This window comes from Natrix helvetica, assembly GCF_964273705.1.
Source record: "Natrix helvetica genome assembly, chromosome: 1".
Taxonomy (NCBI): Eukaryota; Metazoa; Chordata; class Lepidosauria; order Squamata; family Natricidae; genus Natrix; species Natrix helvetica.
Window position 1 is genome coordinate 3,860,871 of NC_138548.1, and position 21,324 is coordinate 3,882,194.

Below are 21,324 nucleotides of genomic sequence, written 5' to 3' on the forward strand. Positions count from 1 at the left end.
AAACCACCCAGCCGGCAGGAAACCACAGCACCACAGCAGACCCTGAGACCAGCCCTCCCTCAAAGTCCGCTGAAATGTTACAGATGTGGGGGGGGCACATGGCAGTTGCATGCATAACCCCAGCCCAAAAACCAAGACCAGACCCATCGCCCAAGGCACGACCAGAATGAGGGCCCAAATGGACCACCAACACGTCCAGGAAAGCCCTCCAGGCTGCAAATGCCCCATTCCCCTCAGGTGAAAGTGATGGAACCCCAAGCAATGACAACCAGTTGCCCGAATCATATGACAGCGAGGATGAGGGAGAAAATGACCCAATGGTGAGTGAATCAATTCACCCTTTCCTTTTTCCAATACACCTCACAGCCCCAAAAACAGGAAATCAGGGGGATTTTCAAGCCCTAATAAACTCAGGCTGCACAAGGTGCTTGATCAACATAACCACAGTCCTGAAACTGGGGATCAGAGCAAAAAGACTGGTCCACCCAATCTGGTTTGAGCAGATCAATGGGTCCCTAATGGGAGGAGCATATGCCACCCACCTGACTGAACCAGTGAGGCTACAGCTAGAAGATCACTGGGAAGTAATTCGATTCATAATAGCCCCCAAAATGACAGACGCACTCATACTGGGACCGACCATCTGGTGGCAAGGGGGTACCTGCAGACTTAGGATATCAAGGGGCCCCCAACCACTCCCAAACCAGCAAGCAGAAGCACCACCCACACTGGAAACCCCTCAATAGAGCCCACGAGAACAACTGGCAACCACATCTGACAAAATCCCAGAGGCTGAACTGATTCTGATAGAATATCAGGACCTCGCAGAAGTATTCAGCGAGGCCAAGTGCAATGTTCTGCCTCCCCACCCGGAGAAAGACTGTGCCATCGAAATCATCCCCGGGGCAAAACTACCCAAGCCCAAACTGTATGCCATGACACCCCAGGAAATGCAAGAGATGCGCATAGACAAAAACCTAGCAAGGGGGTTCATTGAGCCAGCCAAGCCAAGGGTCACGGCAGCAGTCCTCTTTAAAGAAAAAAAGATGGAACCATGAGATTGTGTGTGGACTTTCGAGGGTTAAACTGGGTGTGCGTACATTACCTATACCACCTCCCCCTCATGAAGGACATGCTGTCTCATCTGGCCAAGGGAAAAGTCTTCACCAAACTAGACCTCAGAGAAGCATACTACCGAGTATGTATCAGAGAGGGAGATGTGTGGAAAACAGTGTTCAACTGCCCCCTAGGGACCTTTCAATTCAAAGTGATGCCTTTTGGGCTGCAGGGGGGCCCAGCGGTATTTATGCAGTTAATAAATGAGGTGTTGCAGGAGCACCTCTAGAAGGAGGTCCTCGTCTACCTAGATGACATCCTTATCTACATGGAGACCATGGACGACCACGTACCCCTGGTCCACCAAGTACTGGAGAAACTTCTGGCAGCCAACCTGTATGTCAAGGTATCAAAATGCGAATTCCACCATGCATGGTTAAACTACTTGGGTTACTGAGTGTCAAATGAGGGAATAGAGATGGACCCAGAGAAAGTGCAAGCCGTCCTAAGCTGGCATCCCTCTCGCACCCAAAGACAGCTACAAAGCTTCCTAGGGTTCACGAACCTCTATAGGCAATTCATCCCCTCCTTTGCAAAGATTGCCAAACCCCTGACAGACCTCCTAAAGACAGGGAGCCCAGGAATGAAACCTCATCCAGGACAACCCCTACCATGGGACCTAACCTGCCAAGAGGCGTTCGAGACACTAAAAGAAATGTTTGCAAAGGAGCCAGTGCTGAAGCATCCTGACCCCGAGCAACCTTTCATGATCCAGGCAGACGCTAGCAACATGGCAGTGGGAGCGGTGCTACTCCAAAGAAACAACCAAGTAAACTTACAACCCTGTGCCTACACCTCCCGCAAGCTCACAGACACAGAGAGATGATGGGCTGCGTGGGAAAAGGAGGCTTTCACAGTGAGATGGGCACTGCTAACCTGGAGACACCTGTTGGAAGGGGGCCAGAAACCATTCAAAGTCTGGACCGACCACAAAAATCAAGAGGCGCTTAATACCCCACGGAAACTATCACCCAAACAAGTCCGATGGGCTCAATACTTCAACCATTTGATTTTGTTTTAAAGCACATTCCAGGCGGGAGGAACTTTCTAGTTGATGCCCTCTCCCGCATGCCTCATTACAAATGTGAACGGGAGCACGTAGTGGACACCATAATTCCCTCTACCCAAACCGCTGCCCAAGTGACCACCAGATGGCAATGCCATGACCGACAAGACCAACTTGCAAGCAACCTATCCATGAGGCTCAAAACTGAACTGCTAGCAGACCCCTGGTTCCAAAACAACCAACACATCTTGACAAAGAGAGATGACCTTGCATGGAAGGGGACAAAACTCTATGTCCCAGAATCCCTACGTACCCTAGTTCTCCAGAGGAGTCATGATACCAAACCAGCAGGCCACTTTGGGTTCCTAAAGACTTTACACTTAGCCCGGAGGCAATTCTGGTGGCCTGGCATGAAGAAAGATGTAGATAGTTATGTGAAAAGTTGTACCATTTGCACCACAATGAAGAGACAACCAGAAAAAACCCTATTCTACTGCAAACAGTAGCAGAACTAACGAGGCCGTGGGAGGAGATCGCAATGGACTTTATAGTAGAGTTGCCAAAAAGTGGGGGAAACACAGTGAATTGGACTGTAATAGACCTGTTCTCCAAACAGGCACACTTCATACCCTGTAGCGGACTACCCTCGGCTCACAAGCTGGCTAAACTGTTCGTGAAGCATATCTACTGACTGCATGGAGTACCTCGAAGAATTATCTCAGACAGAGGGGTCCAGTTCATGGCTCTGGAGGGAGTTCCTGCAGTCCATTGGATCATCTCAGGGTCTTAATTCAGCTTTTCATCCTAGCACTAATGGGACAGCAGAGAGACTGAACGCTATGATAGAGCAGTACCTGAGGTGTTACATGAACTATCAGCACTCCAATTGGGCAGCCTTTTTATCTTTTGCTGCGGTCACGTACAATAATGCTGTCCACACTAGCACAGGACTCATGCCGTTCAAAATAGTGAGCGCTATAGACTTCGTCCCAATGCCTGAGTATCCAAGGGATCCCCACTCCTCAGTCAGCTTGACTGATTGGGTGTCGATGCTGAAAGCAACCTGGGAAAATGTCAAAAAAGCACTGGCTAAAGCGGCACAAACCTATAAGAAACAGGTAGATAAACACTGGGCTCCGCAACGGCCATTCCGGGTAGGAGAGAAGGTTTACCTCTCCACAAAATATTTGAGATTAAAACTGCCTAGCAAGAAACTGGGGCCAAAGTTTATGGGACCATTCCCTATAGTAAAGATCATCAACCCAGTCACAGTGCAATTGAAACTGCCTTGACTGTTGGGGGAGATACACACAGCATTTCATAGTAGCCTCTTAAAACCTGTGATTGGATCCACTCTGAGACCACTACCCCAGGAGTCCCCAGGCCTTATGGTCATAGGGGTCCAAACCCATTATGAAGTTCAACGAATCCTCGATTCACGGTGGCACAGGAGACAACTCCAATACTTAATCAAGTGGAAGGGCTACCCCTTATCGGAGGAATCTTGGGTGAAAAATAGAAATATCCAGGCTGATCGCCTTATAGCAAAATTCCATGCAGAAAATCCAAGCAAGCCTGGGGGAGGGACACATGCCTAAATTATACACCTGTACTCAAATTGTCTTTGCGTCACACAGATTGTTTTGGGGAAGTGAGGGGAGCCAAATGTCAACTTCTAAAGTGTTGCTGGCAAGGTAGGGAAAATTCCATGCATGCCTTTGGCCAGAGAGGACTTCTGCAACCTAGTTGGAGAATATGAGTTGTGATGCATGACAGAAGGGAGGTGATACAGGGGTAAAGTTCAAACGCAATTAAGCAAAAGCAGTTTTGGCTCCACCGGAGATCAAGCTAGAATGTTGATCCTAATAAATGATTGGATTTCTTTTGAACTTTGTCTCGAGGCTCGTAAATTAATTAGGTCATCTTCTGGGAACTTCACACCAGGAACAGCTCCTGAGGGATTCAGACCAGTGGCATCCCCACCCACCTTTGGATGCTGGAGATTGAAACCGGGACATTGACCTGCAGTAAAAGGCTCTGAGTTGTGACTCTGAGCTACAGGGTTTCTAAACCAAAATGTAATGACGATCCAACTGAACAAGAATTCATTGCTGCATCTCTTGACTGCATCCTGGGTTTCAAGCAGAAGTTCTTCACAATCCAAACTCTTTATGGATTGACACAAATTAGACCTCAAATGCGCAACACGCAAAGCAGTTTCTTCAACAAATGACTATCATATTTTCAGACTCAACTGACCATTTTTCAAGTTAGGAAGATGTTGTGCATCTGCTGGAGAGAATGAATCTGTCAACTCTGAATCGAACATGGCTGAAGGTGAGTGGGACTGTGGGCAGGGAAAGTGGGGTGGAGCTTTACCGGCCCCCTTGGTAGGTCTCTGGGTGCTGTGCGAGTTGCATGAAAAGGTGACTTTAATTTACATCTGCTTTGCCAGTGTGACTCACATCAGAAGAACTGGACTAATGTTACCTCACCCAGCAGCAATGGATTTCTCACCCAACAACTTCAAGTAGATGTTAAAAAGGAGTGGAGAGAATATCAAAACCTTTGCCACCCCATAACAGGGGCCAAAAGTGGAACTCTCACTTCCAATCCACAGGGACAGGTAACTGCCCTATAAAAGGAAAAAGAAACCACAGAATACAGTGCCTCCCACTCCATGGAGTTTATGCAGAGGGATATGATTGTTGATGGTATTGAAGGATACTAAGAGACAATACAGAGATAGGATGGATGCATCACCCCCATCCTGCTCCTGCCAAACTTCATCCAATGGTGCAACCAATTCATCCTTAAGGGGTGGAAGAACAACACTTCCCTCAAGGACAAATCCTGCTGGCTACATCTCCACTCCTGGATCTGATCCCAATTAATGGTAGGTTTCCTGCCTCTATTCTTGATAAAACTCCTACCACTCTCCTCTCTGTGTTCCTCATGGGTGTTCAGGCTCCCCACAGCTCAATATCTCACTTAACATACTAAACCTTTACAAAGACCTTCTAGATCATAGCTAGTCTCTTTGAGCAGGAGCTGGGAGTTCAGGAAGACATCAGTGTTGGAAGAAATGTCCATCTGGGTTCAGTTCCAAATGGAGAGAAAGACACTGGAAACATGGAGGCTTCTTGGAAGGATGGTTTATTGGAGTAGACCCGTTAAGCACAAGTCCTGGTGTAGCTAAACACATGGAGTGGAGAGTGAGAGATATTTAGACCCACTACTCCAGACCTTAAACGCAAACTACTTAACGCAAGAAGCCTCTCAAACAAAATGCCTGAATTCCTCCTCTTACTAAACACGGTTGCATTCGATATTATATTTGTCTGTGAGATGTGGTTGAATGCATCCTTGCCAGACGCCATTACCACAACAAGAGTCTATCATGTTTATGAGTCAGATCATGAAATCCATAGAGAAAAAGTCCCTAAATCTAAAAAAGATTCAAATTACACAGGGGCTTGCTCTTCCAGAGACTATCATCTGTGAAATGTCCTTAAAGACCACATTTTGCTTCTTACTATGCTGCAGAGCCCCTGATTATGACCTCGTTCATGCGAAGAAGCTAACTTCACTACTAACGTGGGCAGCCTCCTGCCCACACCCTCTTATTTTCCTTCCGTAACCCCGTGTTTCACCCCAGTCTATTGAAATCGGAAACTGTGTCACCCCTTCACCCTGCACATGACCTGCTTCCTGTACCCACTTTGATTGAAGGGGAGCAGCATTTTGAAGTTAAGGGTATTTTAGATTCCAGGAAACATAGAGGGAAAGTCCAATACCTCATTGCCTGGAAACATTCTCCCCTGCACAGTCTTTATGGGTGGATGCTAAATATGTCCGGGCACCTAAACACCACCAGATTTTTCATAGAAAATACCCCTACAAACCCTGAAGAACCCTCACTGTTCTTCATGTGATGTACTGTGTGTTTTTGTATAAATTTCTTCTGTATGGCTAAAGCCTTTATTAGTGGGGTGGGGAGGAATGTCAGCTAGCCTGCTGCTAGCTGCCGTAGAAAAGAGGGAAGAGATCAGGGAGGAATTTTTCATTGCAGGTTTGTAACTACGGCCTGGATTTTATTCTTCAAGGCCATTCTTGCTGGCTCTGGTATATGATAGTCTTGGGTTGCCTAGCTACAAGGCAGTGGTGAAATTCAAATTTTTATACTACTGGTTCTGTGGGCGTGGCTTAGTGGGCACAGCAGGGGAAGGATACTGCAAAATCTCCATTCCCATCACACTCCAGGGACAGCCAGAGGTGGCATTTGCCAGTTCTCTGAACTACTCAAAATTTGTGCTACCAGTTTTCCAGAACCTGTCAGAACCTCCTGAATTTCACCAGTGCTACAAGGGGGATTTGGCTGTACAGTTTGTTTCACGTTGCTGTTTTCTCATGCTTTGCCTCAGAGCTTGCTTTCAGTGTTATTCCTAGTAAAAATACTTTACTCTAAATCCATGGAGTTAAGGATTTTTCCTTCCTAGGAAATGGACAGAGGGAGCCCTGAAATAAGCATAGAGTCCTGTGGTTGTGTAGAAATCTCTACTATTCACTACTATTCTTGAAATGAAAGAGTTTAAATCCTCTACCCATGATATTCAGCTATTGTCCCTCATCAATGTGGATTGTGGGATGAACAAGTAACAGCAATAGCGTGTGCAGTATTCTGATCAACTTTTGTGCTATGTCATCTATTGGCGATCCTCTATCAGACCTGCATGCATAATTCAGTCCAGGCCCCCACATCACATTCAAGTTTCATTTATAAGTATGCGTTCCCACCAAGGTCCAATGATTAAAATGGTGGCTGTTCCTCCCCATTCAATAGGCTTCAGATGCTAGGACAGCATTGATTGACAGCATTGCTTGGTCAACCAATTATTGTATAGTTGAATAATGTGAGGGTAAGGATGACACTTGACCTTGAAATGAGACGTCCTCACTGAGATACCTTGAGAATCAGAGGTTTGGGCCCAGTGCCTCTCCTCCAACTAACACTGAATGGAAAGAGCTACAGAGAATGGAGAGAACCACATAACATCATGCACACATTCCTATTACCTCAGCCAATCGAGATGTTTGTCATTTGGTGATGGTGTCTTTCCCACATCAGTTCACAATTCTGAAGACCTGCTTCCCAAGACAAACACAGGAGACAAAGCTTTATGATTCCAACTCATTTTGGAAGCTCTCCTATAGAGTTTATATTTTCCTAATACAGTGAGAGATTCTTGTGCCGACTTTTAAGTTCTATGGGAAGAGTTAGTGTCTAATTTCATCACCTACCATGTTGGTATCTATAAACCACTTATTACATCCAAGCGTTGGAATGATTGCCCAGATTTACTATGGCACAACCGATTGTCAAGTGCCACCATGCCCCATGAAAACTTATACTATCCAAAGAAACTATGGAAGAGACCAAACTTCATCTTGTGTGTACATGTTCAGTTTCACATAACTGAAATACCCAACTTCACCTTGATTATCAAGTGCATCTCATCCGTGGAATAATCATAAGAGACACAAACTCATTTTTCTCTATCTGGTGTATTGCTCAGTAAATAGGAAAATTGCTTTTCCTTGCGATTATCAGAAGAACAGTAATTTTAAAAATATCCCTATGGATTTCTACCCATAAACATATCCTGAGATAAAACTTGCTATATACTCAGAGTTCTCCCAGTGGAGGTAGGACATGTCCCCTTGCCTTGTGTTGTGCAGAGCCAACTTCAGGGTTGGGTGAGACTTGTCTGCCATTAGTATCCTCTTTGATCATCAACCAAACCCAGGTGAGAGGAATTTGCCTTGGGGCCATCCAGGTGGGCACATACTATCTCTCTTTTTCTAAAGCTCTGCTGAGATTTCAAGGGCTCCCTGCCATTCATCTTCTGCACACACAGAAGAGCCTTTTGATTTTAGATCCAGGAGGAAAGGTAAGAAGAATGACTGGGCTGCCTCTCCTGCTGCTGCTGCTTTTCTGGCTCTTGCCTCCAACATCTGCTAAGAGGATGCAAACTGGGTGTGTGTTGACAAAGACTGGACACACTGCGAGAGACTTTTACAGGCCTGGTGATTTCATTATTGGTGCGAATTTTCCCCTGGGAACTATACATAGATTACACTTCAAATCCTTTAAAAATGACCCATCTTTATTTCTGGAGGATGTTTTGTAAGTTTCAACCTAAAGGGGAAACATGTAAATAATTATTTGATTTGTTCAAGGACTCTTTTCAGAAACATTTGTTCTAGTGATGCTTGCAATGCCCTAGCATAGTTCATTTCTTTGTGCTTTTCTCAGTAAAGAACCAAACTCATAAAATATGGTTGAATTCTCAATGTTTCCAGAACTCTTGATCAGGAAGCTAATACACCAGCAAAAAAGTGAGGAAGGACAACACCTTAGAAACTATGCTGGCCTAGTGAAGAAGCCAGACCAGCCAGTCACCTGTTCCGACTGGCTGGTCTGGCATAATTATAACGTTTTCCTCCTGGCATACACACTTTTATTGGTTTTTAGAGGGATTGTCTCTTTTAAATTTAATTTTACAGGATATTGGGATTTTAAGTTTTGTATATTCTGATTTATTTATTTAGCTGTACAGTTTGGCATATTTTTTATCCTCCATATATATATATATATATATATATATATATATATATATATATATGTATGTATGTATGTATGTATGTATGTATGTATGTATGTATGTATGTATGTATGTATGTATGTATGTATGCATGTATATATGTATCTATTTATTTAATAATTGTAACTTGTTGTATTTTTGCTTCGGACTGTACACCGCCCCGAGTCCCTTTTGGGAGAGGGGGCGGTCTATAAGCGCTAATAAATAAATAAATAAGTTGACTTACAATATTAATTTGGACAGAAACTCCTGATGCAAAACTCAAAGATGAGGTCAACCCATTTACAGTGTGGAGGAGTTGTAAAATATCCACCTGCTTTGGAATCAGAATTGCTCATCAATGAAGGGCTTCAGGAAAAGTATGCTGTCACCCCTTATTGTAGTCTTGTGCTCAACAATGGCTTCCAGACCTGAAGAGGCTTCTTCAAGAGGGAAACAAATTAATTAGGGCAGAAGAGAAGCAATTGGGGAGGATTACTGAAGCAAGATGTAGAAGGGAGGGATGATGGAGGGAGATAAAATGATTTGTGATATGGAGAAACAGGATTTTCTCCTTTCTGTCAAGGTCATTAATCAAGGAAAAGACTTAACAATGAAACAATCTCAATTGGATTTGGGACTTCCTGGTACAAAGGACATTCTAAAAAAGACATAACAAACTCCACCAGCACACACAAGCTTTCCTTACAATTTCTGAACAATTTTCTTACTGTAGAGTCGTACCCAAGAATTACCAGCAGTTCATGGCCTTGGTGTTTGCAGTCACAGAGGTCAACACGGATCTGGTTCTCCTCCCCAACATCACCTTTGGCTTCCACATCTATAGCAATGCTCAGTCTGAGATGGAGATTTCTTCAAATAGCCTCTCCCTGCTTTCCACTCGAGGCCGAATGGTTCCAGGTTACAAATGTGAAAGAAAGCACCCTCTGCTCTCTGTCGTTGGAGATCTCAACCCTAGTTCCTCAAGGCGGATGGCCTCCATCTTCAGCATCTACAAGGTCCCACAGGTAAGAGGGGCTCTTTGGATAGAGTAACAACAAAGCACACAGAGAAGCCAAAGGGGGGGAGGAGTTTTTTGGAGGGTGGGCATAGATTTAGATTGTTTGTGTCAAGATGTGTTTTTATAGAAGCCAAAAGTGATATATAATGAGATAATTTTGAAATCTGGTACTTGCCAAGAGGAATTCATTCCTAATCTATTTTTCATAAAAGTAGTGTAGTTAGTATATTTTCTGTATTAATTTGACATTCCTTTGGCTTTTGACACATTAATACTAGGCAAAATACATAACCTCTTCTTCCTAATATGTAATCGTTCTTCCTAAGAAGGTCAGAAAATTAAGCTTGGCACTCAAGGTGAGCCAGCCAAATAGGTGGGGCAATAATATACATGATAGTGACCCTTAAAATTTACTCTATCAAGAATCTCACTTTCTCCAGCTAGGCATTGGCTCTGACTTCACTCAGGGAGACAGAATGGTTTATCCTTCCTTCTTCTGGATTAATCCCAGTGAATTTGCTCAGTATGAGGGTTTAATCCAGCTGCTCCTGTATTTCCAGTGGAACTGGGTTGGGCTGCTGGCCCCTGACAGTAACATTGGAGAACATTTCATCTCATCTCTGACACCAATGCTCAAGGAGAAGGAGATCTGCCTGACCTTCACTGATAAGTTGAAATCAAATTTTCTTACTACTCCAATGTTGAAAATACTGCATATTTTGGACATTTGGTCTAAAATTGAAGTGATTGTTCTATTTGGAGACCCCAATAGTGTTACAAATGTACAGATAGCAATGGCTGTCCATGAACATTTGAGAAAGACATCATTCTGGAAAGTCTGGGTCTTAACTTCTCATTGGAAACTTAGTGTGCTGAGGAGTCATGACATCTTGAAAGTAGTAAAGCCCTTCCATGGGGCTTTGCATTTTAGGCACCACATAGGGGATGTCTCAGAATTCAGTCATTTCCTCCTGTCTTTAGACCCCATGAAGCCACAAGGGGACGTCTTTCTCCTGCTATGTTGGGAAAGGTTGTTTGGCTGCACGATGGACAATCCAGGCAGGATCATTCGAAAGGGGGAGAAAAAATGTACAGGAAAGGAGAATTTACAGGATCTACCTTCTTACATTTTTGAAACAAGGATGGAAGGTGAGAGTTACAATATATACAATGCCATTTATGCTGTGGCACATGCATTGCACACAATATATGGATCTGGAGCACAACCAGCCAGGATGAGGCTTGGAAAGAGGATCTCAAATATTCAGTCATGGCAGGTAATCTTGGTCTTTTTATTTGATCCACAGATCAGATTAATGGCAGGTAGTTGTCTAGGTAAAAACAATGCATTTCTTGTTTGACTGATTAAATATCTATATGTAAAGCGTATCTAAGATAGCAATTATTGAAAACTGTCATTTGAATTAAGTGAGAGGTTTTTGTTGAAAAGGGACAGATGGAGGAAAAAGAGAATTAAACCAAACTGATTGCTCCTAAGAGCAAAGATCTCCCTAGAAGTTCCTGGAAGGACATCAATGGTTGCCTGAGAAGATGCCATTTCTTGTACTGCTTTGTTTGTTGGGTAAAGCTTCTGTCAACCTCAGCATATGCAAAAGAGCCCAACACAGTCCTAATCTGAGTCTCTCTCTCTATCTCTCTCTCTCCACATACCTACCTGCCTACTGTATTTCTCACCTACCTACTTACCTACTTACCTAACTACTCTCTCCCCCCTCCCTATCTACTGTATTTCACTCTCTCTCTCTCTCTCTCTCTCTCTCTCTCTCTCTCTCTCTCTCTCTCTCTCTCTCTCCCTTTACCTACCATCCCACCTACTCTCTTTCTCTCTCTCCCTCCCTTCTCTCTCTCTCTCTTTCTATTTCCATCTCTCTATCCCTGTACCTACCTACCTACACACACACACACTCTCCCTCCCTACCTACCTACTGTATTTCTCTCTCTCTCTCTCTCTCTCTCTCTCTCTCCCTTTATCTACCTACCTACCTAACTACTCTTTCTCTCTCTCCCTCCCTACCTACTGTATTTCTCTCTCTTTCTCTCCCTGTCTATCCCTCTATCTACCTACCTACTTTTTAAAAAATTTGCCTCTTCAAAACCTTGGTGCGTCTTATACTCCAAAAATATGGTAATCCAGTGTTTTTTCTTTCAGATTCTTCCCTATCTGAGGAACATCCAGTTCAACAACAGTGCTGGAGAGGAAGTCTCCTTCTCAGAAAGTGGATTAGTTTCTTCTGGTTATGACCTTCTCAACTGGCTTTTCCTTCCCAATCAATCTTTTGTCCCCATGAAAGTTGGGCAAATGGATTCCACGGCTTCTCCGGGACAAGATTTCACCATTAACTCCGATGTGATCATCTGGGCCACAAAGGTGAGCTGGAAGGAAAAATTGTAAATTCAGCAAAGGATTCATTCACTTCAGGGGATGCATAGCAACCTTTTCACTGGGAAACAGTTTAATTCAGGGATTTGATGAAAAACCTCTTTTGAGTTTAACACATTTCAGATTTGACTTCTGAAATGTCCAAGATGGGGTAAGATTGGGAAGGCCTCCTGCTTGAAACCCAGGATGCCATTAAAGCAGGCAAGAATGATTCCCATGGACAGTTTCCATTCAGTTGGATCCTCACAATTCTTTCTTTCAAAAAAGCTCCATATCACTTTGCATTTTGAGGTCTCATGATCTCCACATCCATTCATGGGTCAGGATGGCCACTGGCCTGAATCTCCCCTGGAGCCTATCACTCTGGTAGGCCCTGGTAAACCATTTCTTTTGAAGACATTCTAAAGATGAAAACAGAAGTGTAAAAATAGATAAATGAAGCACATTCTATGCTTGGGTCACCTACTGTATTTCTCTTCTCTTTTTTTAGAAGGTGCCCTTTGCCAGGTGTGGCATGAAGAGGTGCCAGGCAGGAGAGAGGAGAAGAGTTCCAGAGGGAGAGCAGGTTTGCTGCTACCAATGTGACTCTTGTCCAGAAGGAACCATTTCTAATCAGACAGGTAGGGCATTCGAATGTTGACATTCCAGCCATTCAGTGGGAAAAAGTGATTAATTTTATTATCATTTGTGTTAGAATTTATCTACGTCAATATATTCATATTTTTCAGCAAATCCTCTTATTCATGAATCTAAACTATTATCTCTACAGGCCACATTTCTTGTTCTTAGAAATTTAATACATGTTAGTTTGAGGGCACAATTCAAGGGGGATCCCAACTAGACTCTCTACTCCTACTTGTACATCCCATCAGGAAAACCAGCTGTCAATCTTTTTGTGAAAGAATGGGATGTATGATTCCAGCTTTAATTTCTAATGAGGATGAAGGATAGTTCTTCTTTCAGAGCTATCAATCTCCCAGGATATTCAAAGGCTTGTTGGAGAAACAGTAGATCCATCTATCCATGTCTGCTAATCCTTCCCTGCAAAATAATAATAATGAATGATTGGACATGAAGCAGAAAGTAGAGATAATGAGCCAGAGAACAGATCCGTTTTTCTCGCTAACATATTCCCAGCATTGTCAATATGGATGGGATGATTTGCCTTTGTTACTTCACCATGAAATTCACAATGAGTCTTGATTTCAGATGCTGCTCATTGTGAACCCTGCCCAGAAGACCAATATCCCAACAAAGACAAGGACCAATGCATTGCCAAGAAGATCCACTTCCTTTCCTATGATGAGACCCTGGGATATACTTTGGCTTCTCTAGCGCTTTTTCTCTGCGTGACCACATCTTCAATCCTGGTGATTTTTCATAAACATCATGATACACCAATCGTCAAGGCCAACAACAGAGATCTCAGCTACATCCTTCTGGTCTCTCTCCTTCTCTGCTTCCTCTGCTCCTTCCTCTTCATTGGTCAACCCAGGAAGCTCACCTGTCTGTTCCGACAAATTACCTTTGCCATTCTCTTTGCCCTTGCAGTTTCCTCTGTGTTGGCAAAAACTGTCATGGTGGTTCTAGCCTTCATGGCCACTAAACCAGGGAACAAGACAAGGAAACTCTTAGGAAAACCACTGACCAACTCCATTGTCATAGCCTGTCCCATGATACAAGCAGTTCTTTGTACCTCCTGGCTAATATCTTCTCCCCCATTTCCTAACTTGGACTTCCACTCCTTGGTAGGAGAGGCCATCTTGGAATGTAATGAAGGATCGGTTTCAATGTTTTACACTGTCCTAGCTTACCTGGGTTTCCTGGCCTTCATCAGTTTCACTGTGGCCTTTATGGCTAGGAAATTGCCTGACAGCTTTAATGAAGCCAAGTTCATTACTTTTAGCATGCTGGTCTTTTGCAGTGTTTGGATCTCCTTCCTCCCCACCTATCTGAGCACAAAAGGGAAGTCCATGGTGGCTGTGGAGATCTTCTCCATCTTGGCCTCTGGGGCTGGTCTCTTGGCTTGCATCTTTTTCCCCAAATGCTACATTATCCTATTTAAGCCAAATCTGAATAGTAGAAGGAATATAATGAGGCCCAAGGATCTTTGATTATATTATGTATTTATGAGACATACTTATATTACCATCTACTTTATAGACAGGTAATTCCAACTGGTTTACAACATTAAAAACCACAACATTAAAACCATTAAAATGCCATACTCCACCCCCATTTTTGCAGATATTGAGAGGTTTTATTTTGATTTGGAACATTTTTCAATTTGATCTTAATACTAAGAAATGAGAGATGGCCTTGTCCAATTGGAAACCAAGTGGCATGAATAATCACAGAACATTTATTAATCTGCAATAATCACTCACTTTTTTTTATTAATGCTAGCTCTCCCATAGATCCAAAGATCAACTTGATAATAAATGTTGATATTATATATTTAGATATTTGTTTCCAAAGGACAGTTTCCCACTTTATTCAATCAAAACGATTTTTAAGAATATGTTGGCATTGTTTCACTATCAGTGTTTTAAGCATATTTCTTTCCATCTTTCTTTCTTGATTTCTGAGGTGTTGCTGAATTCCCTACTAACGGTTTCTTTCAATTGACTATTCAATTGACTCCATTGTTGACCTGAACAGAGGACCTGGTGGTTATTTGCTGTCTCCTTGGTTTCTGTCTCCTTGGTTTACTTGGTTGCTGCCTCCTTTTCAGTTGCTTCTTCTAATCAGGAAGTCTTTCTTTTAGTTTGCTTCTTTCTCTGGTGCCTGAGCTTTGGCTCTGTTTATTCATCCTCTTCCTCACAAGGCCTCACAAACCTTTCTCATTTTATTTTTATTTCATCTTGAGCTCCTTCACTTCATGCTGAATCCTCCTAAGATGCTGACTTGAAGCAAATTCCATGGATGTTTGTGAAGGAACCGTGGTTATTATTGTGGTTGAACAAAGGGACTAGTGAGTTGTGCCAAAACCTCACTAATATCATCAGATTGTAGGAAGAATGAAATATTTTGAAAATATTATATTTCCCCAAAAGGAGAAATGAAGAAACCTGTTTTTAGATGCAGGAAGCAGCCCCCAAGTCTTTCTTAATAGCTCCCCACCTTGCCCAGCAGATAATTGGTGCCCATTAAGAAAGATTGGGCCAGCCTAATGGGCTGGCTGCTAAAGCAAGGCTATGGCACACACTTGAAAGTAAATCAGGAAGACTGCAATTGTGGGATCTGTCTGGCAAGAACAAAGAATGCTTATCAACAGGAAATATGCATGTGTAAAGCTTGTAGCAATTATGGATAGTTAGACAACCTGCAGACCTCAATTAAAAGTTGGGGGTGGCCTGCAGCAAATGAAATGTGTATTAGATAACTCCTGGGGTACTAATTAGCCAAGGCTTAGGAATAGGGACAGCTAGAGACCAATAGAACAAATGGTAGAATTATTACTAAAATGTTTATTGGATGATATTTCTCGTTATCTCACCTCGTCCCACCTTCTCCTTTAGTGAAAATGAATAAAGCTTACTTAATCCCTTGTTCGTGGCTTTTCTTGGCATTTTGACCAGGAACCCTTTTCCTTGGAGTACTCCAATAAAAAGCAATCAAAAACCTGCCCCTCGTGTCTGGCGTCCATCATTGGCTTCGGCACCAGGCTCAGACCCAAATTGGGGACAAGAAGCCTATCTACAAAACAAAAGACCTTCAGCTCCAGGATGAAGAACAGGACATGCTCCTTCAGGACATAATAGGATTAACCCACTTCCATTTAGAAGAAGAGACAGAGCTCACTACATTTAACGGGCATTTCAGACATTGTTCAACCCACCCCCTAGCAGCATCTCTAGACTCATGAAATCCACCCACTCATTCAACCATTTTGTCAGCTGCCCCAGAACCACTAACTCTGGCAGTTCTGCTTCATCAGTGTTGGAAGAAATGTCCTTCTGGGTTCAGTTCCAAGTGGGGAGAAAGACACTGGAAACATGGAGGCTGCTTGGAAAGATGGTGTAGTGGTGGACAGGGTCACGTGGCTTGAGCTCCTGAACAGAAAGGGGGGAATCACATGCTTCCAGATGTTGGATGAAGAAGAAAAGAGAGCGAGATGCTGAAAGTTCCTGATTTTATGCTCTCTCTGGGCTCTGATCTTGATCTTGCATTTGGGTTGGTTATCAGACTCCCATGGAGCCATGCAGGGGCAACTCTGTAGGCTGAGAGTCCAAGTTTGATTGAGCATTGCTTCTTCCCAGGTGCCCTGTGGTGAGATGGGTAAATACTATCATGCCTTAATCCCATCACTCTGGAGCTGAAGGGGGGAGATCCTTGTAATGTAGAATATTTATTTATTTATTTATTTATTATTCGTATTTATAGACCGCCCCCTCTCCCGAAAGGGACTCTGGGCGGTGTACAGTCACTAAAATGCGTTATAAAATACATACATAAAACAGTTAAATAATTAAATACGTAGGTGGAGGAGGTTGCAAGACTGTATATAGAATAATAAATATAATACATTAAAAACTCTAACAACCCAAGAGTTAAAATATTACCCCAAATTACCCATTAAAATATATCCATCGGGAGGTAAAAACTAAGAATGTGCCAGGCCAGCTAATCGAAACATAGACTGAGTCCAAGTTTGGTTGAGCATTGCTTCTTCCCAGGCGCCCTGTGGTGAGATGGGTAAATACTATCATGCCTTAATACCATCACTCTGGAGCTGAAGGGGGAGAACTTTGTTATGTAGAATAGACTGACCCAGGCCTTTAATGGCCCATTGACAAAGGTGGGGGTTATTAAGAGTGAGTCTGTTTCCTACCTAAAAATATGTTTCCCAATTTTTTATCCAGGGAAATTTAATATTTTGCCTTTTTCAATATATCCCAAGATATTTCATTTTTCTAGGAGAGGGGTGGGCGCGAACTTCTTCCCTCAATAAATGCACCTTTCTTTCCAATCAGCCTCCAGCCTCCATTTTATCTCCAGCACTTTTCTCCCAGCTAGGAACTGGACCAGATGGATTTTTATTACTATGTCCTGACCTTGAACAGAGAAGGCCTCCTGAGGCACCGTGAAGATCAGGGATTTGGGCTCAGTTTGTTCCCTCCAACCAACACCGGCCGGAACCAGCTTCAGAAAAAGGAGAAAACCACATAATTCTGTGGACTCATTCTTCTTATCCTAGTCAGGCCAGAGATATACTGTACTTCGTAACACGAACAGAAGCACACTTCACAAGACAAACACAACGTCATGCCTGCAAGCCATCTTTTCTTTTTGGACTTCAGACCTGCCACACTTTTTACTGTGGGAAAATGGGAGGGGGGATTATATGGAGTTAGGTGATGTGTAGCCATAATAACATTCTTTTTAGAAAGTCAAGGTCATCTTTGTCTCTGCACCTGGCTGGAACTGGATGGGTGGAATCTGTTTTTGTGGCAGTGGGAGATTGGACCATGTGATGAACTTGTGGGGCAGGAACTTGAACTAGGTGGGGAAAACTGGAAGCTTTCAGATTGTGTTTTCCCAGATGTGCCAACATGGCTCTTTTAACAAATTGCAACTTGGAGGAACTTCTAGCCTTGGAGTGTAATTTGTTTGAGGATGCCATTTGGAACCCTGATGCACAACACACAAACTTGTATAACTTCAGCTAGTTGTTAGACAATATTCCAGTTGGACTGCCTAACAGCTTCATGGATCTCTACGGAGAGGAGGTCATGGTTGTCCCAAAGGTGCTTTTTTCCCCAAGAGACAAGTGGACTTTATCTGGCTTTTCTTTGAAGACATTTTGCTTCTCATATGGACAACAAATTCTCTGTTTTGGACAGAGAGGATTATTTAAAAGAGGATCAAAGAGGCCCAAAGAGGCCATCTATATCAAAATTGAACAACCATCTCTCAACAGAGGGAGAGGGATATGGCATCATCTATCTCCAATCTACAACACAGTACTTTCACCTATTCCAACAAGGCTCCACACCAATTTGCACCTCAAAGTGGACGTAAGGGGTGACCGGCCTGAAATCCATCAGACTTTTCAAAGGATTTGAAACATTGGGCCTCTCTTGACAGTGGCTGAAAAACCAGAGGAGGATTTTCCTTACACAAAGAACCACTTGGTCAGGTTCCTGCCTTCTTCTCTCTTTAACCATCAGCTGGAAAAAGTCAATGTGATTGTCAACTGTTGGGATGAAAAACGTTTCATCATTCCTGAAAAGCATTTCTCACTTATAGCACTGTGAGCCAAAGCAAATTTTTAAAATGTATATAATTAAAATATATAAGCCATTTTGTGCAGCAAAACAATACAATGAAATTCTGAATGTGGGATTGAAATATTTGTATGTAGGAATCATTTGGTAAAACTGGAGTTGAAGAAGCTACAATAAAAATACCCAGAAACAAAAAGAATCTGTGGTGTTGGAAAATAAATGAAACATTTGGTGTTATCCTTGATTGCTCGGACCGCCACCAAGGGAAATTCTCTAGTTTCTCAGATATAAAAACATCTGCTAAGATGATGTCCATCACAGAATGATAGAAGCTTATGATGTCTCATTTGTGGCTTCCAGTCAATCTCTCCAATGTCTGAAGGTCTCATTTCTTTCAGATTCTTCCCTATTTGAGAAAAGTCCAATTCAACAATAGTGCTGGGGATGAAATCTCTTTCTCAGAAAATGGACTGGGATCTGGTGGTTATGATCTTCTCAACTGGGTTCTCCTGCCCAATGGATCTTTTGTCCCTGTGAAAGGTGGGCAAATATCTCCTGGGGCTTCCCCAAGGGAGGATTTCACCATTAACTCTGATGCAATCATCTGGGCCACAAAGGGGAGCTGTAAAGAAATCTTGTAAATTCAGAGAAAGATCCATCCTCTCCTGGGGACATCCAACATCCTTCTAACTAGAAAGCAGGTCTACTGAATCAGAGAATGTAGCTGATGTTTCATTTAAAAACGGGTTTGAGGTCTCATTTGTGGTAGATAGACATATTTTGTATATTATATGTCACCAATGTCACCCATAAGGCAATTCTGACAGCTTAAAATGACAAAATGATAAATATTAAAAAGAATTAGAATTAAACCAGTGGAATTGCTGGTCTTAGAATAGAATAGAATAACAGAGTTGGAAGGGACCTTGAAGGTCTTCTAGACCAACCCCCTGCTTAGGCAGGAAACCCTACACGACTTCAGACAAATGGATATCCAACATCTTCTTAAAAACTTCCAGTGTTTGAGCATTCACAACTGGAAGCAAGTTGTTCCACTGATTAATTGTTTTAACTGTCAGGAAATTTCTCATTTGTTCTAAGTTGCTTCTCTCCTTGATTAGTTTCTGCCATTGCTTCTTGTTCTACACTCAGGTGCCTTGGAGAATCGTATGTGTTTCTTGCCCAGACGGGACCATCTCTAATCAAACAGGCAAGTTGTTCAAGAAGTCCCTCAAAGCCGAATGAGGAGATCTGGCAAGGCTGGATGGAGAGGGTTGAAGGAGAACTGGAGGGAGCAAATCAGTTCAGCCAAATCAAGATGATGCAATGTAAAGAGTGGCCCATTGAACTCAGCCTTATTTAAGGGTCTTCTGCTTGAATGGGGGTTGGACTAGAAGACCTCCGAGGTCCCTTCCAACTATGTTATTCTTCATTCTGTTCATTATTAGCAGCAGTTTTTCAAGATTATGGGGGTAAATTTTCCATGTCTTTTAGGGGAATGGCCAGTCTTAGCCCTAAATGAAGGACTGAGTGAATGAATGAACCAGCAATCACATATGACCCCAAGATGAAAGGAAGTTGACTCTACAAATCAGAAGAATTGCGTTGCTCTTCTGAGTTTTCTGCCTTGCAAGCTTTCTTTGCTAAGAAAAAAGAAACAATTATGACCATCTTGCAAAAGGAGAAGTGATGGGAAAGTTTTAAACAGCTTTTGATAGCTTCTAGGGTTTTCACAGTAGGCTTTGGAAAGAACCCCAAATAACTTTGATCAAACTTAATCAACCTAGTTAATCTACTTAATCAACCTAATCAAACTTTATCAGCCTTAATCAACCTGTTCATAGGTCTCAGCAGAACTTTTAGTTTATGGTTCTGACCCGTCTTAACTCCAAGGACCATCTTCCCCACCTCTCAGCTATTTATGCAGGGTAGTTTCATGCCAAAATCTTTAGTTTTCCTACTAGAATTTCCAGTCCTGCTGTCACATCACATTGAAAAAGAATTCAACTACCCATCTTTTCCTGAAGGTGTGTGGTATGGGGTTTAAGCTGTAATTTTTGGTGGGTGGGAGTTGCTTGTTCTTTCAATATTATGAATTTGCCAGGAAATTGTTAGAACTTTTGGAGAAAATCAAAGGCCCCACTATCTATGTCTGCTAAACTTTCCCGCAAAAATCTCTGAAGGTGAACTAGATAATGCACATATAAACAAAATAGCAGGATTGCTGGCTGACAGGACTATTGGTCTTTTGTTGGTTCCAGTAGAAACTGGGGAAAACAACAGTTGGCAATCTGTCTCCCAGTAAAAGCCACAGGAATCACGGAAGTGTCTAAAGACTGGAGGGAGCTTTTATTTTCCTCCACCAAATTGACCAGCTGGAGCTGAATAGATCCTTGTCTCTGCCCAGCGTAACCCCAGGGTCATCCTGAGTGAAGTGTAATTTGCCCTTTATAATGCAATACAATTAGCACAATGGCTCATTCCATCTTTATCTTTGAGGGTTGGCCATTGCAAAGAGGGGGAAATCATGTTAGATGCTTCTGAACTGCTCAGACAAAGATTTCAGATGCAGCCCACTGTGACCCTTGCCCAGAAGACGAATATCCAAACAAGGAGAAGAATTGCTGCGTTGTGAAGAAGGTGCACTTCCTTGGCTATCAAGATAAATTGGGATATGCTTTAGTTTCTCTCACTATTTTTGTCCTTGTGATCACATCTGCAGTCCTTATGGTTTTCCTTAAACATCGTGACACCCCAATCGTCAAGGCCAACAACCGAGATCTCACCTACACCCTCCTCATGTCTCTGCTGCTCTGCTTCCTCTGCTCCTTCCTCTTCATTGGTCGACCTGGGAAGCTCACCTGTCTCTTCTGATTGACTTCCTTTGCCATTCTCTTTTCCCTTGC

General features: G+C 42.8%; 1 protein-coding gene across 1 annotated transcript; it reads left to right on the forward strand.

Annotated features, from left to right (window-relative positions):
* Positions 1-4,449: 4,449 nt before the first annotated feature.
* Positions 4,450-21,292, forward strand: LOC309385069 (vomeronasal type-2 receptor 26-like; the record flags this gene model as incomplete). Its single annotated transcript, XM_081939143.1, has 6 exons — positions 4,450-4,459; positions 9,550-9,794; positions 11,958-12,176; positions 12,679-12,808; positions 13,398-14,267; positions 21,012-21,292. The coding sequence occupies 6 exons, from the start codon at positions 4,450-4,452 to the stop codon at positions 21,290-21,292; spliced, it is 1,755 nt and encodes a 584-aa protein (XP_081795269.1).
* Between the last annotated feature and the right edge of the window lie 32 nt (positions 21,293-21,324).